Source organism: Suncus etruscus, chromosome 14 (assembly GCF_024139225.1).
Source record: "Suncus etruscus isolate mSunEtr1 chromosome 14, mSunEtr1.pri.cur, whole genome shotgun sequence".
Classification (NCBI taxonomy): domain Eukaryota; kingdom Metazoa; phylum Chordata; class Mammalia; order Eulipotyphla; family Soricidae; genus Suncus; species Suncus etruscus.
In genome coordinates this window covers 74,464,777-74,484,860 of record NC_064861.1, presented here as the reverse complement: position 1 = coordinate 74,484,860, position 20,084 = coordinate 74,464,777, and the positions used below count along the sequence as shown (strand labels likewise).

The following is a 20,084-nucleotide window of genomic DNA, read 5'->3' as shown; positions in this document are numbered from 1 at the left end:
ATATTTAAGTTTGTGTGGCACTATTGTGAATGGGGTTGTTTTCTTAATGTCCATTTCTTCCTTATTACTATTGGTGTATAGAAAGGCCATTAATTTTTGTGTGTTAATTTTGTAGCCTGCCACCTTGCTATATGAGTCTATTGTTTCTATAAGCTTTTTGGTAGAGTCTTTAGGGTTTTCTAAGTAGAGTATCATGTCATCTGCAAACAGTGAGAGCTTGACTTCTTCCTTTCCTATCTGGATTCCCTTGATACCTTTTTCTTGCCTAATCGCTATAGCGAGTACTTCCAGTGCTATGTTGAATAGGAGTAGTGAGAGAGGAGAGACTTGTCTTGTGCCAGAATTTAGAGGGAATGCTTTTAGTTTTTCTCCATTGAGGATAATATTTGCCACTGGCTTGTGGTAGATGGCCTTAACTATATTGAGAAAGGTTCCTTCTATTCCCATCTTGCTGAGACTTTTGATCAAGAATGGGTGTTGGACCTTATCAAATGCTTTCTCTGCATCTATTGATATGATTATGTGATTTTTATTTTTCTTGTTGTTGATGTTGTGTATTATGTTGATAGATTTACAGATGTTTAACCAGCCTTGCATTTTTGGGATGAAACCTACTTGATCGTAGTGGATAATCTTCTTAATGAGGCATTGAATCCTATTTGCCAGGATTTTGTTAAGGATTTTTGCATCTGCATTCATCAGCAATATTGGTCTGTAATTTTCTTTTTTCGTAGCATCTCTTGGTTTAGGTATCAAGGTGATGTTGGTTTCATAAAAAAATATTTGGAAGTGTTTCCGTTTGTTCAATTTCATGAAAGAGTCTTGCCAGGATTGGTAGTAGTTCCTCTTGGAAAGTTAGAAAGAATTCAACAGTGAATTCATCTGGGCCTGGGCTTTTGTTTTTGGGCAGACATTTGATTACCGTTTTAATTTCATTAATAGTGATGGGGGTGTTTAGATATGCTACATCCTCTTCCTTCAACCATGGAAGATTATAAGAGTCCAAGAATTTATCCATTTCTTCCAGGTTCTCATTTTTAGTGGTGTAGAGTTTCTCAAAGTAGTTTCTGATTACCCTTTGAATCTCTGCCATATCAGTAGTGATATCTCCTTTTTCATTCCTAATATGAGTTATCAAGTTTTTCTCTCTCTCTTTCTTTGTTAGTTTTGCCAGTGGTCTATCAATCTTGTTTATTTTTTCAAAGAGCCAACTTCTGCTTTCATTGATCTTTCGGATTGTTTTTTGGGTTTCCACTTCGTTGATTTCTGCTCTCAGCTTTGTTATTTCCTTCTGTCTCCCTATTTTTGGGTCCTTCTGTTGGGTACTTTCTAGTTCTATTAGCTGCATCATTAAGCTACTCAGGTAAGCCCCTTCTTTCTTCCTGATGTGTGCTTGCAAAGCTATAAATTTTCCTCTCAGTACTGCTTTTGCTGTGTCCCATAAGTTCCGATAGTTTGTGTCTTTATTGTCATTTGTTTCCATGAACCTTTTGATTTCCTCCTTGATTTCATCTTGGTTATTCAGTATGAGGCTGTTTAACTTCCAGGTGTTAAAGTTTTTCTTCTGCGTCCCTTTGGAATTCACAAATAATTTCAGAGCCTTGTGGTCAGCGAAGGTAGCCTGCAAAATTTCTATCCTCTTGATATTATGGAGGTATGTTTTATGTACCAGCATGTAGTCTATCCTGGAGAATGTCGCATGTACATTGGAGAAGAATGTGTATCCAGGTTTCTGGGGATGGAGTGTCCTATATATATCCACTAGGCCTCTTTCTTCCATTTCTCTCCTCAGGTCTAGTATATTCTTGTTGGGTTTCAGTCTGGTTGGCCTATCCAGTGTTGACAAAGCCGTGTTGAGGTCCCCCACAATTATTGTGTTGTTATTGATATTATTTTTCAGATTTGTCAACAATTGTATTAAATATTTTGCTGGCCCCTCATTCGGTACATATATGTTTAGGAGAGTTATTTTTTCCTGTTCTACATACCCCTTGATTAATATAAAATGTCCATCTTTGTCCCTTACAACCTTCCTGAGTATAAAGTTTGCATTATCTGATATTAGTATGGCCACTCCAGCTTTCTTATGGGTGTTGTTTGGTTGGAGAATTTTTCCCCAGCCTTTTATTTTGAGTCTATGTTTGTTCTGACTATTCCGGTGCGTTTCTTGTAGGCAGCAGAAGGTTGGATTGAGTTTTTTGATCCATTTAGCCACTCTGTGTCTCTTAACTGGTGCTTTTAGTCCATTGACGTTGAGAGCAAGAATTGTTCTGGGATTTAATGCCATCTTTATATCGAAATTTGGTGTGTCTTTTGGTTAGTCTTGTCTTAAATTGGGACTTTCAGTTTTTCTCTTAAGACTGGTTTTGAGTCTGTAAAGTTTCTGAGCTGTTGTTTGTCTGTGAAACCATGTATTCTTCTGTCCAACCAGAAAGTGAGTTTTGCTGGGTACAGTATTCTAGGTGAAGCATTCATTTCTTTCAGTCTTGTCACAATATCCCACCACTGCATTTTGGCCTTGAGTGTTTCTGGTGACAGGTCTGCTGTAAATCTCAAGGATGCTCCCTTGAATGTAATTTCCCTTTTTGATCTTGCTGTTTTCAGAATTCTGTTTCTATCTGTGGGATTCATCATTGTGACTAGGATGTGTCTTGGGGTATTTTTTCTGGGGTCTCTTTTGGTTGGTACTCTTCGAGCATGCAGGATTTGATCACATATATTCTTTAGCTCTGGAAGTTTCTCTTTAATGATGTTCTTGACCGTTGATTCTTCCTGGAAATTTTCTTTCTGGGTCTCTGGGACTCCAATGATTCTTAAGTTGTTTCTGTTGAGCTTATCATAGACTTCTATTTTTATCTGTTCCCGTTCTTTGACTAATTTTTCCATTGTCTGTCCATTTACTTTAAGTTTTTTTCAATCTCTCCCACTGTTTTATTGTTATTTTTCTTTTTCTTTTTTTTTTTTTTTGGTTTTTGGGTCACACCTGGCAGTGCTCAGGGGTTATTCCTGGCTCCAGGCTCAGAAATTGCTCCTGGCAGGCACAGGGGACCATATGGGGCGCCGGGATTCGAACCGATGACCTCCTGCATGAAAGGCAAACGCCTTACCTCCATGCTATCTCTCCGGCCCCTATTTTTCTAATCTTCCACAGCACCAAGTCTATTCTCAGCTTCTGATACCCTCTCCCAGAGCTTATCCATTTTGTCATTCACTTCGTTTACTGAGTTTTTTTAGGCCTGTTAGTTGACATGTTATTTCAGTTTGGAGTTTTGTGATTTCCATCTTCATATTTTCTTGGTTCTTATTAGTATTCTGTTCAACTCGATCCATGGTTTCTTTGAGTTCTTTGATCATCTTCCATATTGCTTGTCTAAAGTCCTTATCTGAGAGGTTGATTAGTTCATTGGTCATTAACTGGTCATCAGAATTGTCATCTTTATTCTCTATGTCTGATACTGGCCTGCATTGTTTCCCCATTGTCACACTTGTATTGTGGGTTTTTCTACGTGTTGTGGTGGTATTCATTGGCTAAATGATGTAGGCAGCCACATTCCTCTGGCTCTGCCCTTTCTGCATGGGTCGACCTGCCTCCAAGGGAGGGGAGTCTTCCGTGGATGAAGCCTTACACAGTATGAAATCTTAGGCCTGAGCACGCAGCAGAGAAGACAGTCCGGAGAGAAATGCTGGGCTTCAGTGATCCAGCACAGTTCTTAGTGTGATTTTTTTCTTCTTGTTGCGATGGTGTTCTTTCCTTAGAAAGAGCGCACGGCCGCGTAGCGAAGCAGAGCAGCCATGCTCTTCTGGAGCCTCTTTTCGGCCCACTCCCAAGAGGTTCACATGGCAGGATGGTAGACAGACACACACAGGCAGCGCTCACAATTTTTCTTTTCTTTTCTTTTTTTTTATTTAAACACCTTGATTACATACAATTTTTCACAGTCGGGCCCCACTGGGCAGGCGTGAGAGCCACTCTCTGCACATTTTTCTCTGTAATACTTCCAGTGAGTTCTCCAAGGCCAAGGCTTGGGTTTTCCTCTCCCCCATCCACAGACAGAGCAACAGACACTTTGAGAGGATTCAGGAGCCTGGCTAAAGTCTTACCTTGCTGACAAGTGGGGCATTGGCTTAAACCTAACTGTAGACCCAACTCTATACTTAAAATGTAGATTCAAATATAGGCCCAACTTTATACCTAGAGTCTAAACCTAACCCTAGAGCCAATTCTAGACCTAGAGTTTAGACCCAATTCTAGATACAAATCTAGACTTAGAGTCTTGATGCAATACTAGACCCAATTTTAGACCTAGAGTCTAGATCCAATTCTAAACTCAGTTCTAGATCTGGAAAGTAGACCCAACTTTAGACCTAGAGACTAGATGCAACTATGGATCCAACTCTAGACCTAGAGTGTAGACCCAACTTTAGATCTAAATCTAGACTTAAAGTCTTGATGCAATGCTATACCCAACTCTAGAGTCTAGACTGAAGTCTAGACCCAGCTCTAGACCTAGAGTGTAGACCCAACTCTAGAGACAATTCTAGTTCTAGAATATACACCCAACTCTAGACCTAGATTATAAACCTAACTCTAGTCTTAGAGTAAAGACTCAACTCTAGACTCTCAACTACAGACCTAGAGTCTAGATGCAACTCTAGAACCAACTGTAGACCTAGAGTATAGGCCCAACTCTATACCCAACTCTAGATCCAACTTTAGACCTAGAGTCTATATGCAACTCTAGACCAAACTCTAGATCTAGAGTATAGAACCCTCACTCTATAGCCAAATAAAGAGCAAGAGTATAGATCCAACTCTAGACCCAACTCTAGATCCAACTCTACACCCAATACTAGAGGCAGAGCCAGGAGCATAATTTGTGGGATTTCGTGCAAAGTGCAAACGATTATTCAGAGTTTCTGGATGGTGCCAGTGAAGCATCAGGCTCTTGGTGAAGCTGAACCCTCAGGACCCCTGTTCCCCCCACTCCATACACACACCTCACAGGGCTGGTCCCAGCACTGTGGACTCAGAAGTGCTAGTGCACATTATAACATCACCACAACTTTGAATACCCTTAAACCAGAGAGGCACTGAGCAATAGCCAGTGGTTATGACTCGCTGACTCTGGCTTTGTTGTTAGAAAAGTGAGGTGTTCTGGCAAGAGTTGACCCAACTCCCATAATCTCCTTTGGGAAACATACAGACACTGCCTGTAGGGGGAAGCATGGGGCCAGGAGACAGCTCTGACAAAGGGTCTGGAAAAGGTCAATGGCTGTGAGGTGGGGTGAGTGCGTGGGGATGTTCTGTGGTTCCTTCTGTGCATGCCAGGGAGAGAAGCTGCTATACCCTTAGAATATGACATGGTGGCATAGAGAGAATGGCAGACAAGGTGGATATCAAGAATTTGGGGTGCATGGCAGATACTCAACACCATGGAAGCTCCCTGGCTATTTTCATTATAAAATTTGCTGGACCACTAAACCAGTGTGAGATTTGTAGTTGGGTGGCACAGGTTGAATTTTGCACACCCTATCTTTTATTCATGCCAATTTGGCCAAATCATGAGACTCTCCAGCTGTCATCTCTGAAACCAGGACAGCATCTGGGACTCAGGACTCAGGCAGGTTTGAAGTCTGTGTCTTCTTGGAAGCAGGAGACCCCCTTACTGCTGCCTCTACTGCAGAAAAAGAGGAAATGGGTGAAGGGAGAAGGGAAGTCCCTTCCCTCCTGTATACTCATGGCCTTCTTGGAAGTTTTTGGGCCATCTTGCCCAGACTGTTCTGGTGCTAAGTAATCAAAGTGATTCTTCACTAAGTCTTCTCAAAATTTCTTATTTATTTATTTATTTATTTATTTATTTATTTATTTATTTATTTAGAGCCACACCCAGAAGCTTTCAGGGGGTTACTCCTTACTGTGCTCAGAAATTCTGAAAGGCCTGGGGGACCATATGGGATGTCAGGAATTGAACCCTGGTCAGCTGTGTATAAGGCAAACACTCTCCTCTCTGTGCTATTGCTCCAGCTCCCATATCCACATTCTTGACTACAAATCTGAATGACTCTCTTTTAACCCTTGCTTTACTGTTAAACACAGATGGTACTAAAAAAGGCTAATAAAATGAGCTAGATTTGGCTTCACCTGAAATAGCCCTTCCAAACGACCATCCAAGCCTTTATATGCTTTCAGAGGGGGATGTCAATGGTAAGTAGAATATTGAGGGGGTTTATGTTTGGCTGAAGATGCCTACCCCATTGCTTGGTGCCTTAAGAAAATCCACATAAACTAAGGATTTCATTTTTCTTTGAAAACATGCCATGCATCCAAAGCAATAACATTTGAAATTTCTTTCAAAACTTTAAGGACGGCACAGTGGGAAGAAAACTGAATACTGTCTAATTATGCACACGTGCGCACACACACACACCCCATATACAAAGGCTACATGTGTATGCTTCTATGTTACCCTCTTCATTCCCATTTAGAGCACTCTGACAGAAGCAGGAATCAACTGCCCAAACTTCATTCCCTTTAACCTGTAAGAAGTTTGCATGTCAGTTCTCCAAACCTACTTCCTAGTTTTAGATGGCCAGAAACTGCAAACCCCAATTCCCCGTCTCTCCCATAGGAGGCTGCCATTACCCAGAGCAGCATCTTGGGTGAAGGGGCCATGCAGAAAGGCTGCTGGAAGTACTCCTCATCTCTTCAGGCCTGTCAGCACCCTTTCATACACTCCCCAAATGCCCTACATTTCATCCACCATATTTGTTTCCTTGGTGGCCCAATAGCTAACCCTCCTGTTTTTCTCTCAACATCCCCAGACAAGAGAGGGTTCTTCTGGCCCTTGGAGGTGTCTGGCATCTTTCTAAGGCAGAAGTGAGGACTGAGACACCTGGCCACATTTATCCACCTGGCTGCCAAGGCAGTTGCCATGGCAACCTTGGGATCTGCATGTTATTGCTACAATCCATCTATGGGAGGAGCAGCCAGGCCCAGAGCTCAGCTCCTGTGGCCCAGCTGGCCCGCTGGGTGACTCTTGTGAGGCCTAATCTAGACACAGCCATGGCAATGCCCAGAACACAGGCTTTTCCACCCAGATGCATTTGAAAGCTAGGAATCAAAGTCTGCTCTTATAATTGGAACTTTTCGACTTTGTTCTCCACATTCTCCGGAGCGACTCCCGCGGCTGGACACAGAGGCTTTAATTAGTAGTTACTTTGCCCAAAGACGCAGCCCTCCACACTAAGTCTGCCCCAATGGGAAGGTTAAATGCGAGGAGAAGAGAAGAGCTTTGTGGGCCCCCCCCTCCGGCATGATTTCCCTAACAGCAGGCAGATGTATTTCCAGAGCGATGAAGAAAATGTTTTGCCTTTGGCTCTTCGACTGAAGACTAAAGGCTTCTCTAAGCATTTCTTCTAAAGAAGGGGGTGATGGGAAGTTCCACCAATTCCCTTCCAAAATGGTTTTTATTAAGAGGCAGCAGTAAAAAAAAAAAAGTCAGACTTTGAGGCCTGCAACAAGGAATTTAACTTTCCATTAAGTCTGAAGACACCATAAAGCTCAGCCCAGGGCCAGCACAAAGGTGAACTGGAGATTGGCACTGACTAAACCCATGGTAGCCACATGCCAGGGATCTGGGGTCCATCACCCTGAAGAATCAGTCCAAAGACAGGGAAGATATTGTTATTGCTTGCAGTATTCTGTCTATGAGTATTATACATTTTGTGTATTAGCATCCAATTGGCCAGCATGTAAGGCCACCATCCACCAGAATCCTCAAAGATCCCTTCCCAAGCCAGCCTACCTGTAGGGGATCCCTCCATCACATGGCCCACATAGGGTCCTTCCCGGAAGCTGGGTCTGTTGTCATTTTGGTCAATCACGATGACTTCCAGTGGAACGGGTCCCTCCAGAGTCCTGCCACTGTCATCGATGGTCTCCACTGCGAGCTGTGGGAAGAAGGGAAGCATTAAGTGAATCATTGGCAAGATGGAAGCCAGGTTTTCTGGATGGAGCAGGGTGTGCCAATCATTTAGGGGTATTTGGACAATTTAGGGCATATAAGAGCAGAAGCAAAAAGTTGCTGACTAAAAAACAAAGATCAGTTTCCACTACTTTTCTCTCTTGGGGGAGCTCACAATTAATTCATCCAATAAACCAAGAAAATTTAGAGAAAAGCAAACAAAAGGTAAGGAAGGAATGAGTAGGGAGTAGACTGGACTGTGCAGATGCGCTCTCACTGTTTCTGTTAATCCAGCAGAAGATTCGGCTAGTAATAATGGCCTGAGTTGTGTTGTGATGTCAGAGAGCCCTTTAGAAACATGGGGGTAAGTTCATGACACATGAGAGAAACTTTGGGGAAGGTAGCAGCTGGGGAGAGCCTTCTCAAAGAAGGAGTTTGTGGGCTCTGATGAGAACTTTGGGATTCCTGCCTGTGCTTCCAATAATCTACAGTCTTCCCAAAGAGCCTGGTTTCTTCAGAGCCCAGTGGTGAAGGAAACATATTCTACTTGGGCAACTCCTCGTGTTGCAGGGTTGGGCTCTATTTTCTCTGCTCTATTTGGCTGTGGTCATGGTGGAAAATCAGTGACACTTGGAAACAGGGTCCTTCTGCTGAAAGCAAGTGAAGAGGGGCTTTATGCTCAAGTGGCTGCCATGCGCTGGGCACTGAGTAGTGTTCCAGTGGGTCCTCACCCCCAAACCACACACTCATCCCTGGTTCTCGATTGTTATGAGGGGTTCATAGACACCCATGTTTAGGAAGCACAATCAGCATCACCCAACACTCACCAACACTCAACCCTCTGCTTTTCTGGTTCTTTTGAACTCTGGAATCCAGGAAACATTGTTGAGGAGGGAACGGACCCAACCTGAGCATCCAAGGCAGACCCACTTTCCAGAGTTGGTGTTTTCAACATGATCAACACTATTCTGAAGACAATGGAGCTTGCCATAAAATGTCGCTCAAGACTAGTCAATTTTGGTTTGTCACTGAAGCCATTATCAGTAGTTTAAATTGAGTTCCAAAGAGGTCTAAGGAAGCAACACACTTCTACAAACCAACACCACACATTATACCATTCCAGGTTCTGCTGGCTTTGTAAGCCGGACCCTACCTAGCAGAAGGCAGCAAGGCACAAGCAATTGGATGCTCTGAGATCATCCTGCATTTTGTGCCATGGGATAGTGCTTGTTTTCTTGAGATGGTGATACCACCCACATACAGCTAAATCCTTCATGTAGAGTATGGCCATGCAAAATCAGCAGTAACTGTGAAAAGACAGTCACCAGATCAGAGTTAGCCAAGCTTGCAGACCTGCCTGAAGACAGTGTGAAAAGGCACAAAATCGTCTGCGACTCACACATATCTGAGGCACCCATGGGGATAGAATGTAAAGGCAATGAAAAAAAACTAACCCAGGGATACTGAGGACTTTGGCAGAGAAATGTCCTTGTCATCTTTTCTTTAATGCCATTTTACTCTTTCGCTGACAAATGCACACACACACATACCAACAGTCATATACATACTTTAATTTCTTGGACAGAGTAAATGAAGTCTGGGTACCTGAATTAAGAAGATAGTAAACAGTATTTTAATATCTGTACCCAAAGGAGACCTTTTGGAGTGAATTTTTTTTTTTGCATTTCTGCTATTTTTTAGAACTATTCTGTGAATAGTAATAACCAAGGAAATGAAAGAGTCTGAGGTGAATTCCTGCCCCAATACAGGTCCTGGAAACAAGGACTTGGGTTTTAATTGATCATAATCCCAACCCCCCTGTATCTTCAGATAATGTGTATCTAATATCTGAGCCCTAAACTCCACTGTCCATGGGATCTGGCCAGATCCCTGGGCACAGGGGTGAGAGAACAACAGGTGGAGACTGAGAGAAGTTTCCAGATTACCTTTCCACATAATGGGAAGAGGACAGGTATCAGGAAACATTGTATTAGGAGACATTGCAAATGAGGAACCCCATCTCATAAAACAGATCATAAAAGCCGAGAACTTGAGGGACTGGAGAGATACCATAAGGTATACACCATGCATATAGCTGACTCTATGTTAGTGCATTCCTTCATGGTTCCCCAAGTTCAGCTGGGTACATCTCTAGAGGACAAACCTTGAAAATTACTGACTTCACAGAGTTCTTGCATGAATTTCTGGGAGGTGCCCATGGAATCCTGAGCACTGCTTGGGAGTCCCTGTTTCTCATCCTAAAAACACAGGCATCTTGATAGCAAGCAATGTGGTAAGTCAAGTCACTCACCATTAGACTCCTGAGTCTCAGGGGCAACAATATTATAAAAAATTAAGCCTTCTGGGTGGTAGTATTTCAAAACCAAATATACTCTCAAGTAGAAATTAGTCAACAACAATAAAATCATGAAACCCAAACTTTAGCAACCAAACTTTAATAAATGGCTGGCTAGATCAGGGTTAATAGAACGGGATGAACTCTGGTACATTGGTGAAGGGAGGTTGACAGTGATGTGAGATTGGTGTTGAAACATTGATTGTCTAAAATCCAACTATGAATAACTACAAATCAAAATGATTTGAATTAAAAAAATAAAAAAAATACACACCAGGAGGGCCAGAGAAATAGGATAGTGTAAAGGGCTCTTGCCTTGCATGGGGTTGATCCAGGTTTGATTCTGGCATCATATAGGTCTCCTCGCCCCACTGCTGAATTCTACAGGAGTGATTCCTGAGTGTATAGCCAAGAGTAAGCTCTGAGCATCACTAGATTTGTTCCCTCAAACCAAAAACATAAAACAAAAGCAACAACAAGCAAACTGAAAACACACCAGGGACTGCTGTGCACCATGTACCTGTCATTGCTGCTGGCCATTGGCTTTGTCAAGACGTATTTCCTAGGGGATACTATGTTTATTCAAAAGATAGGTGACAGAACATCATATAAAAGTGGTTCTTGAGGACAAGAGGAACAATACAGTAGCATGGTGAAGGCAGTGAGGGTGTAAGTCACTCCGATGGGATTAAAGCAAAAACATTCCATCTAGGGACAGAACCATCGAGTTAAATTGAACTTCACAGAATCCAAGGGTTCCTAAGATAGCAGGAAATCAGAGCTAATGTGTCTTGCATGTTGGAAGAGAGGGGCCTAGACCTCAGAAAATGGGTGGAAGGAGTTGAACAAAATTAGCACAGCAGGGAGGGTGTTTGCTTTGCAACCAGCTGACTGAATCCCATATGGTCCCCCAAATCTGACTGAAGTGATTTCTGAGTGCAGAGCCTAGAGTAAGCCCTGAATGTCACTAGTGTGGCTCAAAAACCAAAATAATCATAATCATAATAATACTAAATAATGATAATTAAAAAATCATATAGAGCAGTCAATGCAAGTTGCCTGAAGTGTGTGTGTGGGTCTGTCAATGACCTTTCTGGAACCCTCCAGCGTCTCTGTTCTGCTCTTTCCCTTCTGTGTCATTAGATGGGGGTCACTAGATGGGGTGAGTCATGCAAAGCAGAGACTCCTCAACCTGACTAATGTAATAATAATGAAACCAGACCACAAAGAGTGCTCAGATAAGAATCCTTGGGAGGCAAAAAAAGAAGCCAAGTGGTGTATGATGAACCCAATTACACAGCACGGGCCAGCATGCGGCCCTCATGTCACACAGATTATTAGCACCATATGTACTTCACTGGGCTCATTCACTCATCTCTAGCTACAAAGGAACAATTGAGTCAGACAGAATGTGCTGGAGAGAGACGAACTGAGGCAAAACAAAATGCACTACAGGTTTGTATTCTTGGGTGTAGGCCAAGCTGGCGAAAACAAAAATGTCTTCATGTTTGTTTCTGGTTTTGACCCAATGCTAGGGAAGACCCAGGTAACAGAGGGTGAATCCAAATCAATGGGACTCAAGCCACACTGCTGTCTCCTGTGTCATTTGGAAGAGAAAAAATTTAGAGAATGCTTTCTTGACCTCTTGGGAGCATCCTCATATTTCTGCTTCGGACCAAATATGCAGATTAAGTGAGACACATGCCCACACAGAAAGTTGCTAATTTGAGATGATGAAGTTTAATATCTTTTGTTTATCAGTGGTTTGCATGTGTATATACACACTTTTGTTCTTGTTTTTGAGCCAAACCCGACAGTGCTACTAAATTACTTCTGGCTCTGCACTCAGGAGTTACCTGAAAATAGAACCCAGGTTGGCAGTGTGCAAGGCAAGTCCTTTGCCTGTTGTACTATCACTCTGGCTCCAACATACACTGTTCTGTGTAGCCACAAGTGTGTGATACACACACATACACACACACACACATAAGCATGCGTGCTTCTAGTCAGCTTCTGGGCATGAAACCACTCTCTGCCGTTACTCTGGAATAATCTTTTCGGCACATGTACTTGGATTAACTTCCAAGATGGCTCTTAGTGATTTTATCCCAAATATTATCTTGCTAAATAGTGGCTGATTTTATACTAGAAAAAAAAACTGATAAGGAATAGACAGGTATAACAAATACTGGCCTTCTTCAGCTAAACCTTACTGGGGTTCAGACAGAGTCTCACAAAAAACTTGAAAGGTCATTGGAAGATCAGACACCAGTGTTTATCTCCATGATGCACAGAGACTAAGAAATGAGGAGAACCATGGCCGTAAAGAAGCTGAGAGGCACCAATATCTATGACAGGGGAATCTTATATAAGTTTCCTGGAAGGTAGTGGGAGAATGTTCTCAAGATATTCTCAGCTTAAAGCAAAAAAAAAAAAATGGTAATATCTAAAGTAAGCTGCCTGTATGGATCTTGGCTTCATGAGTGTTTGTTAGTCATGACAGTTATATTAATAAATGCTAGTTAGGTTCAGAAATCCCAGCAGGATTCCATGGAAACAAAAACACCTATAAGGACTGTTCTATTTGTACTACTGTGAGTTTACAGGTGCTCTTTAAAGGTTGAGAACAGTTAGAATATTCTGGAAAACTTCTCTATTCTACTAAGTCTAGAATATATATGGTGAGGAGAAAGAGAGAACCAAACCAAATTATTGGACTCATCTGAAGTTTACATGCCCTTTGTTTCTACTACTCAGTCTTGCATATTTAATTAAGACGTTATCATACTCACTTGTTATAGACTTCTTTGGAAGAGATGTGTTTTACATTTAAGATGAGAATATTACCAGAACCCAATTAGATCATAAAGAAGTTAAGGCAGGAACACTATTTTCTAGGTATTTTTTCTATACCTAATTATGTATCTTGAAAAGGATATGATTGATAGATTTTTTTTAAATTATGGGGTTTCTGCTTGCAATTCTCACACCTTCTTCCACCTCCTTACATCTCACAAAGATTTAGGTAAAATTCTCCAATTAAAGCAGCCTCATTGATTATTGAATTTACCCTAGTCTTAAATCAGAAAAACTGTTCTCGTCACAGATCTGCCTATAGAGAAATTGTGGCAGGCAGAGTTAATGGCCCTCTCAAAGATGCTGATGGTTCAATCCTTGAAATTTGGATACATTAAATACAGGATAAAGGAGAGTTACATTTTCTAATGGCAATATGGTTAATGATAAATGAATCTTTGATCATTGTGGATTATCTAGATGGATCCAACATAATCACAGGACCCTGGATATGGGGAGAAAAGAGTTGAGTGATGCTCTATGAGAGGGAATTTGACTACTGATTGACAACAGTTTTGAGGAAAGAGGAAGAAAATCTGGTAGATACTTTTTCAATGAAGACTTCTTCTCTGGTCTCCATAAAGAATTGGTAACGCCTTGATTTAATATCTTAGACTTTACATCTAGGAAAGTGTGCAAATTGCCTACTTCAAATAGTTGGATTAGCAACAAGAAACTAATATTGTCTCCATGTGATTAACAATTAATCAAGAATATGTAAAAGCCAGAATAGTCGCAGGTAAGTAAGACTCCAGGGTCATCCTCTCTTACTACATACCCCAGGAAGAACAAATGACCTTTAGAACACCACTCTTCCATTTATGGGGAGGCTTTTATTTTTGCTAAAGGTATAAAAAGATAAAATCCATGTGTGTTGCACAATTCCTGGCACAATTTAGAAATACTAAACAAATAAAGGTTTGTGAGAGCAGAAGAGGTTTAGTGACCTCAGCATTCATTCACTCCCAGTAGACTATTTTTTGGTAGACTTTTGCAAATGTGGCTGCAGGACCCTCGATTCAGTTCTTATTTGTCAGTCATTACCCCTCTGAAATTGCTTTTCTATTACAGTAATCCAGATTTCTCTTTGACACCAATCTCTTGCATTTCAAGTGATTTTTTTCCCTCAGTTTTATTCATTTATCGAAGTTGAATCTCATTATGGACCAACTCCTGGAGAGTTCCCAGGGAAAAGGTATTTTTAAGCTCTTTTAACTTCCCCCCACCTGCATTGAACTCACTCTGCCCGGGAGCTCCCTTTGCTGGACTGGACGTGATGTTTACAGCTCCCTCTAAAAGTCATCCAAGGGGCAATAAAAGTTCCCTACTTGTTGGATTATTAATTAAAGAAGTTGACACAATTATCAAAGGTTATTTAAAAAACTTGTCTTGCTTAAAGCTATAGTACTTCATCAATTTGAAAATTTACTTTTAGCGTATGCCTTCCATCAAACCAAATGAAAAAAATTATTTAAAAAAATTGGCATGCGTGCTCACAACCAGGCTGGACTTTGAGGGCATTTTTTTTGATTGAACTTTTGAAGTAACTTTAATTATGTGAAAGAAATATATGCAGATATTCAAAATAATTTAAGCAGCTTGAGAAAGTCCCACTGAATTTCCTCTCCCCCCAAGAGAGGGCCTAGGCTGAAAATTTTAATTGGTTCAAGTAGAGTTTATCGGAGTCATCGATGCTGAAATTATGCCATATTCTTTATGAATATGAACATGGGATAGGGACATTTTTTGTGTAAAGATGAAAAATATGATACTTTGAAACAAAATCATTGGGGAAAATTACAGGGGATTTTTATTTTCTTTGCCTTTACCTCCCATCCAAAGTAGAATGTTCAAAGTAGAGGAGTCAAATAGAATTTATTTGTTTTGTAAAAACAGATATAAAGCAATTTGAAAAATAAGTTTTAAATTGTGGCTTACAAAACACGATATTCTCTTAAGATTAAGGTTGTCATATAAACATTTAAAGCGTGGCCAAATCAAATCCAGGTGGATTAAAGTATCAGGAGAAAAAAAAAGCCACTGAATATTTTGCCACAGAGACATTAACATTATAATTTTAAAAATTAACATTATATTTATTGTTCAAATGATCAATCAATTAAACTATTGTATACATGTTTTATTATGACTAAATCAAGTGAAGATAAAAGTGGAGAAAAAGGTTTGTATCATATAAAACCAAAGCTTCCTATTCTGAATATACAATGGCAGATAAAAATGAACAAGGACCACTCCCAGACCCCAATTTGAAAAGCAAGAAAACAGAAAAGCATAAATAGAAAATTAGGATGAGATATATTTTTACTCATATAATTCCAAGAATCATTAAAAATATCAGTAGTGAAGTAGAGAAATAAGCATGCTGAGTAGGACTTTGACCTTCTATACAGTCTATGTAGGTTTGATTCCCCAAACCACATCAGGTTTTCTGAGCAAAGAGCCAGGAGTAAGCGCGGAGCACTGCTGGGTGTAACCCATCAAACTAAGCCAAATCAAACCTAACCAAAAAAACTAAATATAGATGTAGAACTAGATATAGTGCAATATTTAGCAACCAACTAAGGTTTGATTCCTGGTCCATGAACAATGCTAGGTACAGTCTGGACAGCCCTGAGCACTGCTGGATTCGCGCAGATATTCCCAATACTGCAGGGTTTGAGCAGCACCATCTCTGCTGAACCAATGACCTGGTTGACCAAGAAGAGCTGTGAAGTTCCAGGACCTTTAAAACCTAGAACTCAATAGTCAATTTTTGGAAAAGTTATTTTTAGGAAACAAATGATCATACAAGACTGATGCTACCAAAGTACTGTAACTCAATGTGCCCATATTCATCAAGAGCCTTGAAAACATGTGATTCTGCTTGTAGAAATTAAGCTAAGGAGAGAGGATTCTGTGGGATGTGTGTGTGTTTAAAATAAAGTACTTAGTGGCTAGAGAGAACACAGAGAGATATCACATGCAAGGATATTTGCATTGCATGCAGCTGAACTGAGTTCCATCTCTGGCATTCCATCTAGTTCTCTGAGCACCATCAGGATTACTTTCAGGTGCTCAGAGATCACTCCTGGTTCTGGGCTCAAGGATCACTCCTGGCAGAACTGGGGGCGGGGTGAACCACAAATTATGCCAGGATTGCTCCAGTCCCTACTTAAATGTTTTATTTTGACATAATTATTTTTGTTTATGGTTTGTGTATGTGTGTGTCACACCTGGTGGCATTCAGGGGTTACCCCTGGCTCTGCTACCAGAAATTTTTAAAAATAATATCATATTTATTATTCAAATTATTAAGAAATTAAACATGCATGCATATTTTATATGACTAAACTCAAATAAAGATAAAAATGGAGAAAAATGGTTTGTTTCATGTAAGATCAAAGTTTCTTATCCTAAATATACAATAGCTAATAAAAACAGTAAGGATCACTCTCAGACCCCAGGCTCAGGGGACATCCTGGGACCTAATCTGGGTCAGCTGCGTGCAAGACACATGCCCTTCCCACTATGCTATCATTCTGGTCCCTTGTAGTAATTGTTGCCTGGTACAGGTATATCACACACACAGAAACCATACTATCTTTACCCAGCTCCACCCATGGTAACAGATGGCAAAACTTGTGTATCACAAACAGGGCACAACCATGGAGACAGGCCTGAATTTCTGCCCATTTTCCCTGCTTTCACTGTACTTGTGTGTGGGTGTGGATGCGCACATGCACCTGTGTACTTAGTTCTATGTTTCTATTCAGCCACATTCAGAGGCAGCACAGGTCCTTCCCATAGCTCTCATGTGGGAGAAGAACTTTCAAAACTATTCTTGCACCTCTCACTCTCAGTATGAACCCCAAAGCATCGCCCAAAAGAGATCTTTGCACGGCCTTGTTCTTAGCAGAACACACAATGACCAAGAGCAGGAAACAACCTCAGAGCCCTTTGGTAATGATGGATAAAAGAAACATTTACTATAGACAAGGCAAACCATTCTGTGGCAGAGGGGAAGGGGATTCAGCCACAGGTCACAACAGGGAAACCCCGAGAGGGAGCAAAGTAGAAGCAGCCACAGAGAGCTCAGGCTTCCTCTTCTCTGAAGACACGAATGTTGTCAAGTTTCTGGACTTAGAGAGAATGGTTGACAATGAGGAAAATGAGGGTTGTGAGCAGTGAAAGTCTAGTTTCAGATTTGCAAGATAAAAAAGGTCCAGAGGTTTGCTTGATTAACAACATGTATATGAAATTGTTCATATAAAGTGGCTAAGAGGGACTTTGTATATTATGTGTTATTTTACTCAAACACACCCTAACCATTTTATTTGCATGACAATCACCTAGACTCTCAAGTAATACAGATTTGAGACCCATCCCCAAGGACTTAGCAATAGATTCTCAGCCATAGTAAAATCTCTGTGATAAGTCACCCAAAACCACCTTGGCACAGCAACCTGGGCACTAGAAGTGGGGAAATACTTTGGGATGGTTCAGGAGAAGCTCAAGGCTACTCGTTTCCTCATCAAACAGAAGATTTAGAGAGACTTGACTGATAATGCTTGGCTGAAGCAGCTTGTAGCTGGCCACAAGTCTGCCAGCATTACTTTTGGAGAATGAGCCCTTGGGTAGGGAAGGGGATGAACAATATAAATTCTCAGGACCACCTCATCTGAATCAAAGCTAGGATGCAACTGGTCCCCTTTAACCTTCCACTTTGCTTCCTACACAAAGCAGGTTTCATACCAGGATGCTGTGTTTGTAAGAGGGGAACCCAAAGGTCCTCTGGTGCATGGAGAGAGAGTCCTAGAGTCAGCAAAGTCAGACAACCTCTCCACAGTCCTTTTCATCCACATCTGCCCTAACAACAAATTCCAGTTCATTGCAGTGTTTCTACCTTGTGTCTGACCATCTCAGTATGCTGGCTTTCCTCCTAGCAAAGTCAGTGTCTGTCACTTGCCTGCTCCCATGACCTCTTTATTGTGCTCTCTATATGCTGTACCCAACTCTACAGCTTTCCAGCTACCTTGAAAAAAATATGTGAAGTGGACCTTTAACTCTCCTGTTTTCAGAGCAACTACTTCAACAGAGTTCATGCTCTATGTGCAGCCGGTATGACCCTGTTGTGACCTTCACTGTGCCTCGACCACATCTTTCCATTCTTTCCCTTGAATCATCTCAGTCCAGTTCCATACTCCCTTCTTGGTATTCAGCAGGTCAGCTGTGTGACTGCATCCCAGGATCTTGGATGGCACTCATTCCTCATTGTAACACTCACTTGCTAGGGATTTTTGTGGCTTTCTTCCTTCATTCCATTCACATCTTGCCTCTAATCAGAGGGTTGTTGTCAGGCTGCACCCTCAATCAGTCATTCCTCCATCAAAAGTGCAACATTTCCCCCTAGGTTGTTCTCATGTCTCTGGCTGAACAGGTCTATTATGCAGCTATTTCTGTCGTTTCTGCCACTTCTAGAACATGAGCTGACGAGGGAAGGAGATTTGCCTGTCTCATTCACACAGCACAGTGGAACCGTTCTTTTCCTCTAGCAGGTTTTCAATAAGTGTAACAAATGAACAATGAATGAGTTAAGGGCTCAGAATCTATAGGAAAGCCATTTTTCCCCTAGAGAACAGATCAATAGACAAAAAAGAGAAGTGACACATGTCTTTTGAGAAATCTCTGAGGATGAGCCCAGCTAAAAGGTAGTGCATTAAGGATTCAAAAAAGGATATAGCCTGCCTCTTTCAGAGAAACTAAGTGCAGTGAAGTTGTTTATGAAAACATACATGTGATTATTCACTGTTTTCCAATGACTGAGCACATGGTTTTTTTGTTCTGACACACATATGACTAATAAGCATATTTAAATGAAGTAAAATAAAGCATGTGGAATGTAACACAAATTCTAGTTTACCAAAGTGATCCCATCTGTCCCTGCCTTATAAATGAGGCCATGAAAGTTAGAGGCATGGACTCATATTTCTCACTCAAACCCCTCCTTACCATTCATATAATTCTAGTTCAGCATCTTTGGTATTTTTCTTGTGTATACAAAACTGTCTCAGAGAATGAAGAGAGACAGTACAGTAAGGTAGGCACTTGCCTTGCATGTACCTGACCCAGATTCTATCTCTAGCACTTCACATGGTACTCTGAGCCCCACCAAGAGTAATCTCTGATCACAAAGCCAGAAGAAAGCCCTGAGCACCACCAGTTAGACACCCCCCCCCCAAGCAAAACTAAAAAGAATGCCTCACACAGCTACAACTGGCCTCACCATAGTCAGATGCATTATAATCTATTCTTTTCAAATTCTACCTACATTGTTCTCACTTCTGTCATCTGTCCAGTTGTGCCCACAGCAATCTGTTCACCACAATTCACAATTTCAAAGGACATGGAGTCCACATTCCAGCTTGCACTGGGCTTTATTCTGGACCAACTAGCTCCCCTGAAACAGTTCCAGCCCTAAGTATTTGACCGGCCCTCAAGCTAAGTGCCAATGCAACTCTGTTTAGATTAGCCTTTCCTGCATGCTTCCGTATCTGCAGAGAGATAGTGCAAGTTAGTCACCTACTCAACACCCACATTGTTGTCTATGGCCCAGTAAGCATGCCACCACTGTATCAGGGGTAAGTGCTGCTAAACTATAGTTCCTCTTCCATCTAAAGGCATGAATTATGTTAGGTTGAGGATCCAGATCAAATATTATAGGTGGAATTCTCCTTTGAGAAGGCTTGAACAGAGGACACTGGCCATGGTCCTGAATGGCAGTATTGCTAAGGCAGTGTTTCTTGACCGCGGGCTTGTCCTGCAATGTGTGTTAATCACACACATTCAGGTGTGAGCCACACATGGTATGTGCTGACATCAATGTGCTAATCCTCAGGAGAGAGGATACT

General features: G+C 41.4%; 1 protein-coding gene across 1 annotated transcript in view; it reads right to left on the bottom strand.

The window, feature by feature from the left end:
* Positions 1–20,084, bottom strand: part of CDH13 (cadherin 13) — a 733,255-nt gene that overhangs the window by 161,463 nt on the left and 551,708 nt on the right. Inside the window, exon 6 of the mRNA XM_049787442.1 lies at positions 7,806–7,950. Within this exon, the coding sequence (XP_049643399.1) occupies positions 7,806–7,950 (145 nt within the window). The remainder of the gene's footprint in view (positions 1–7,805; positions 7,951–20,084) is intronic.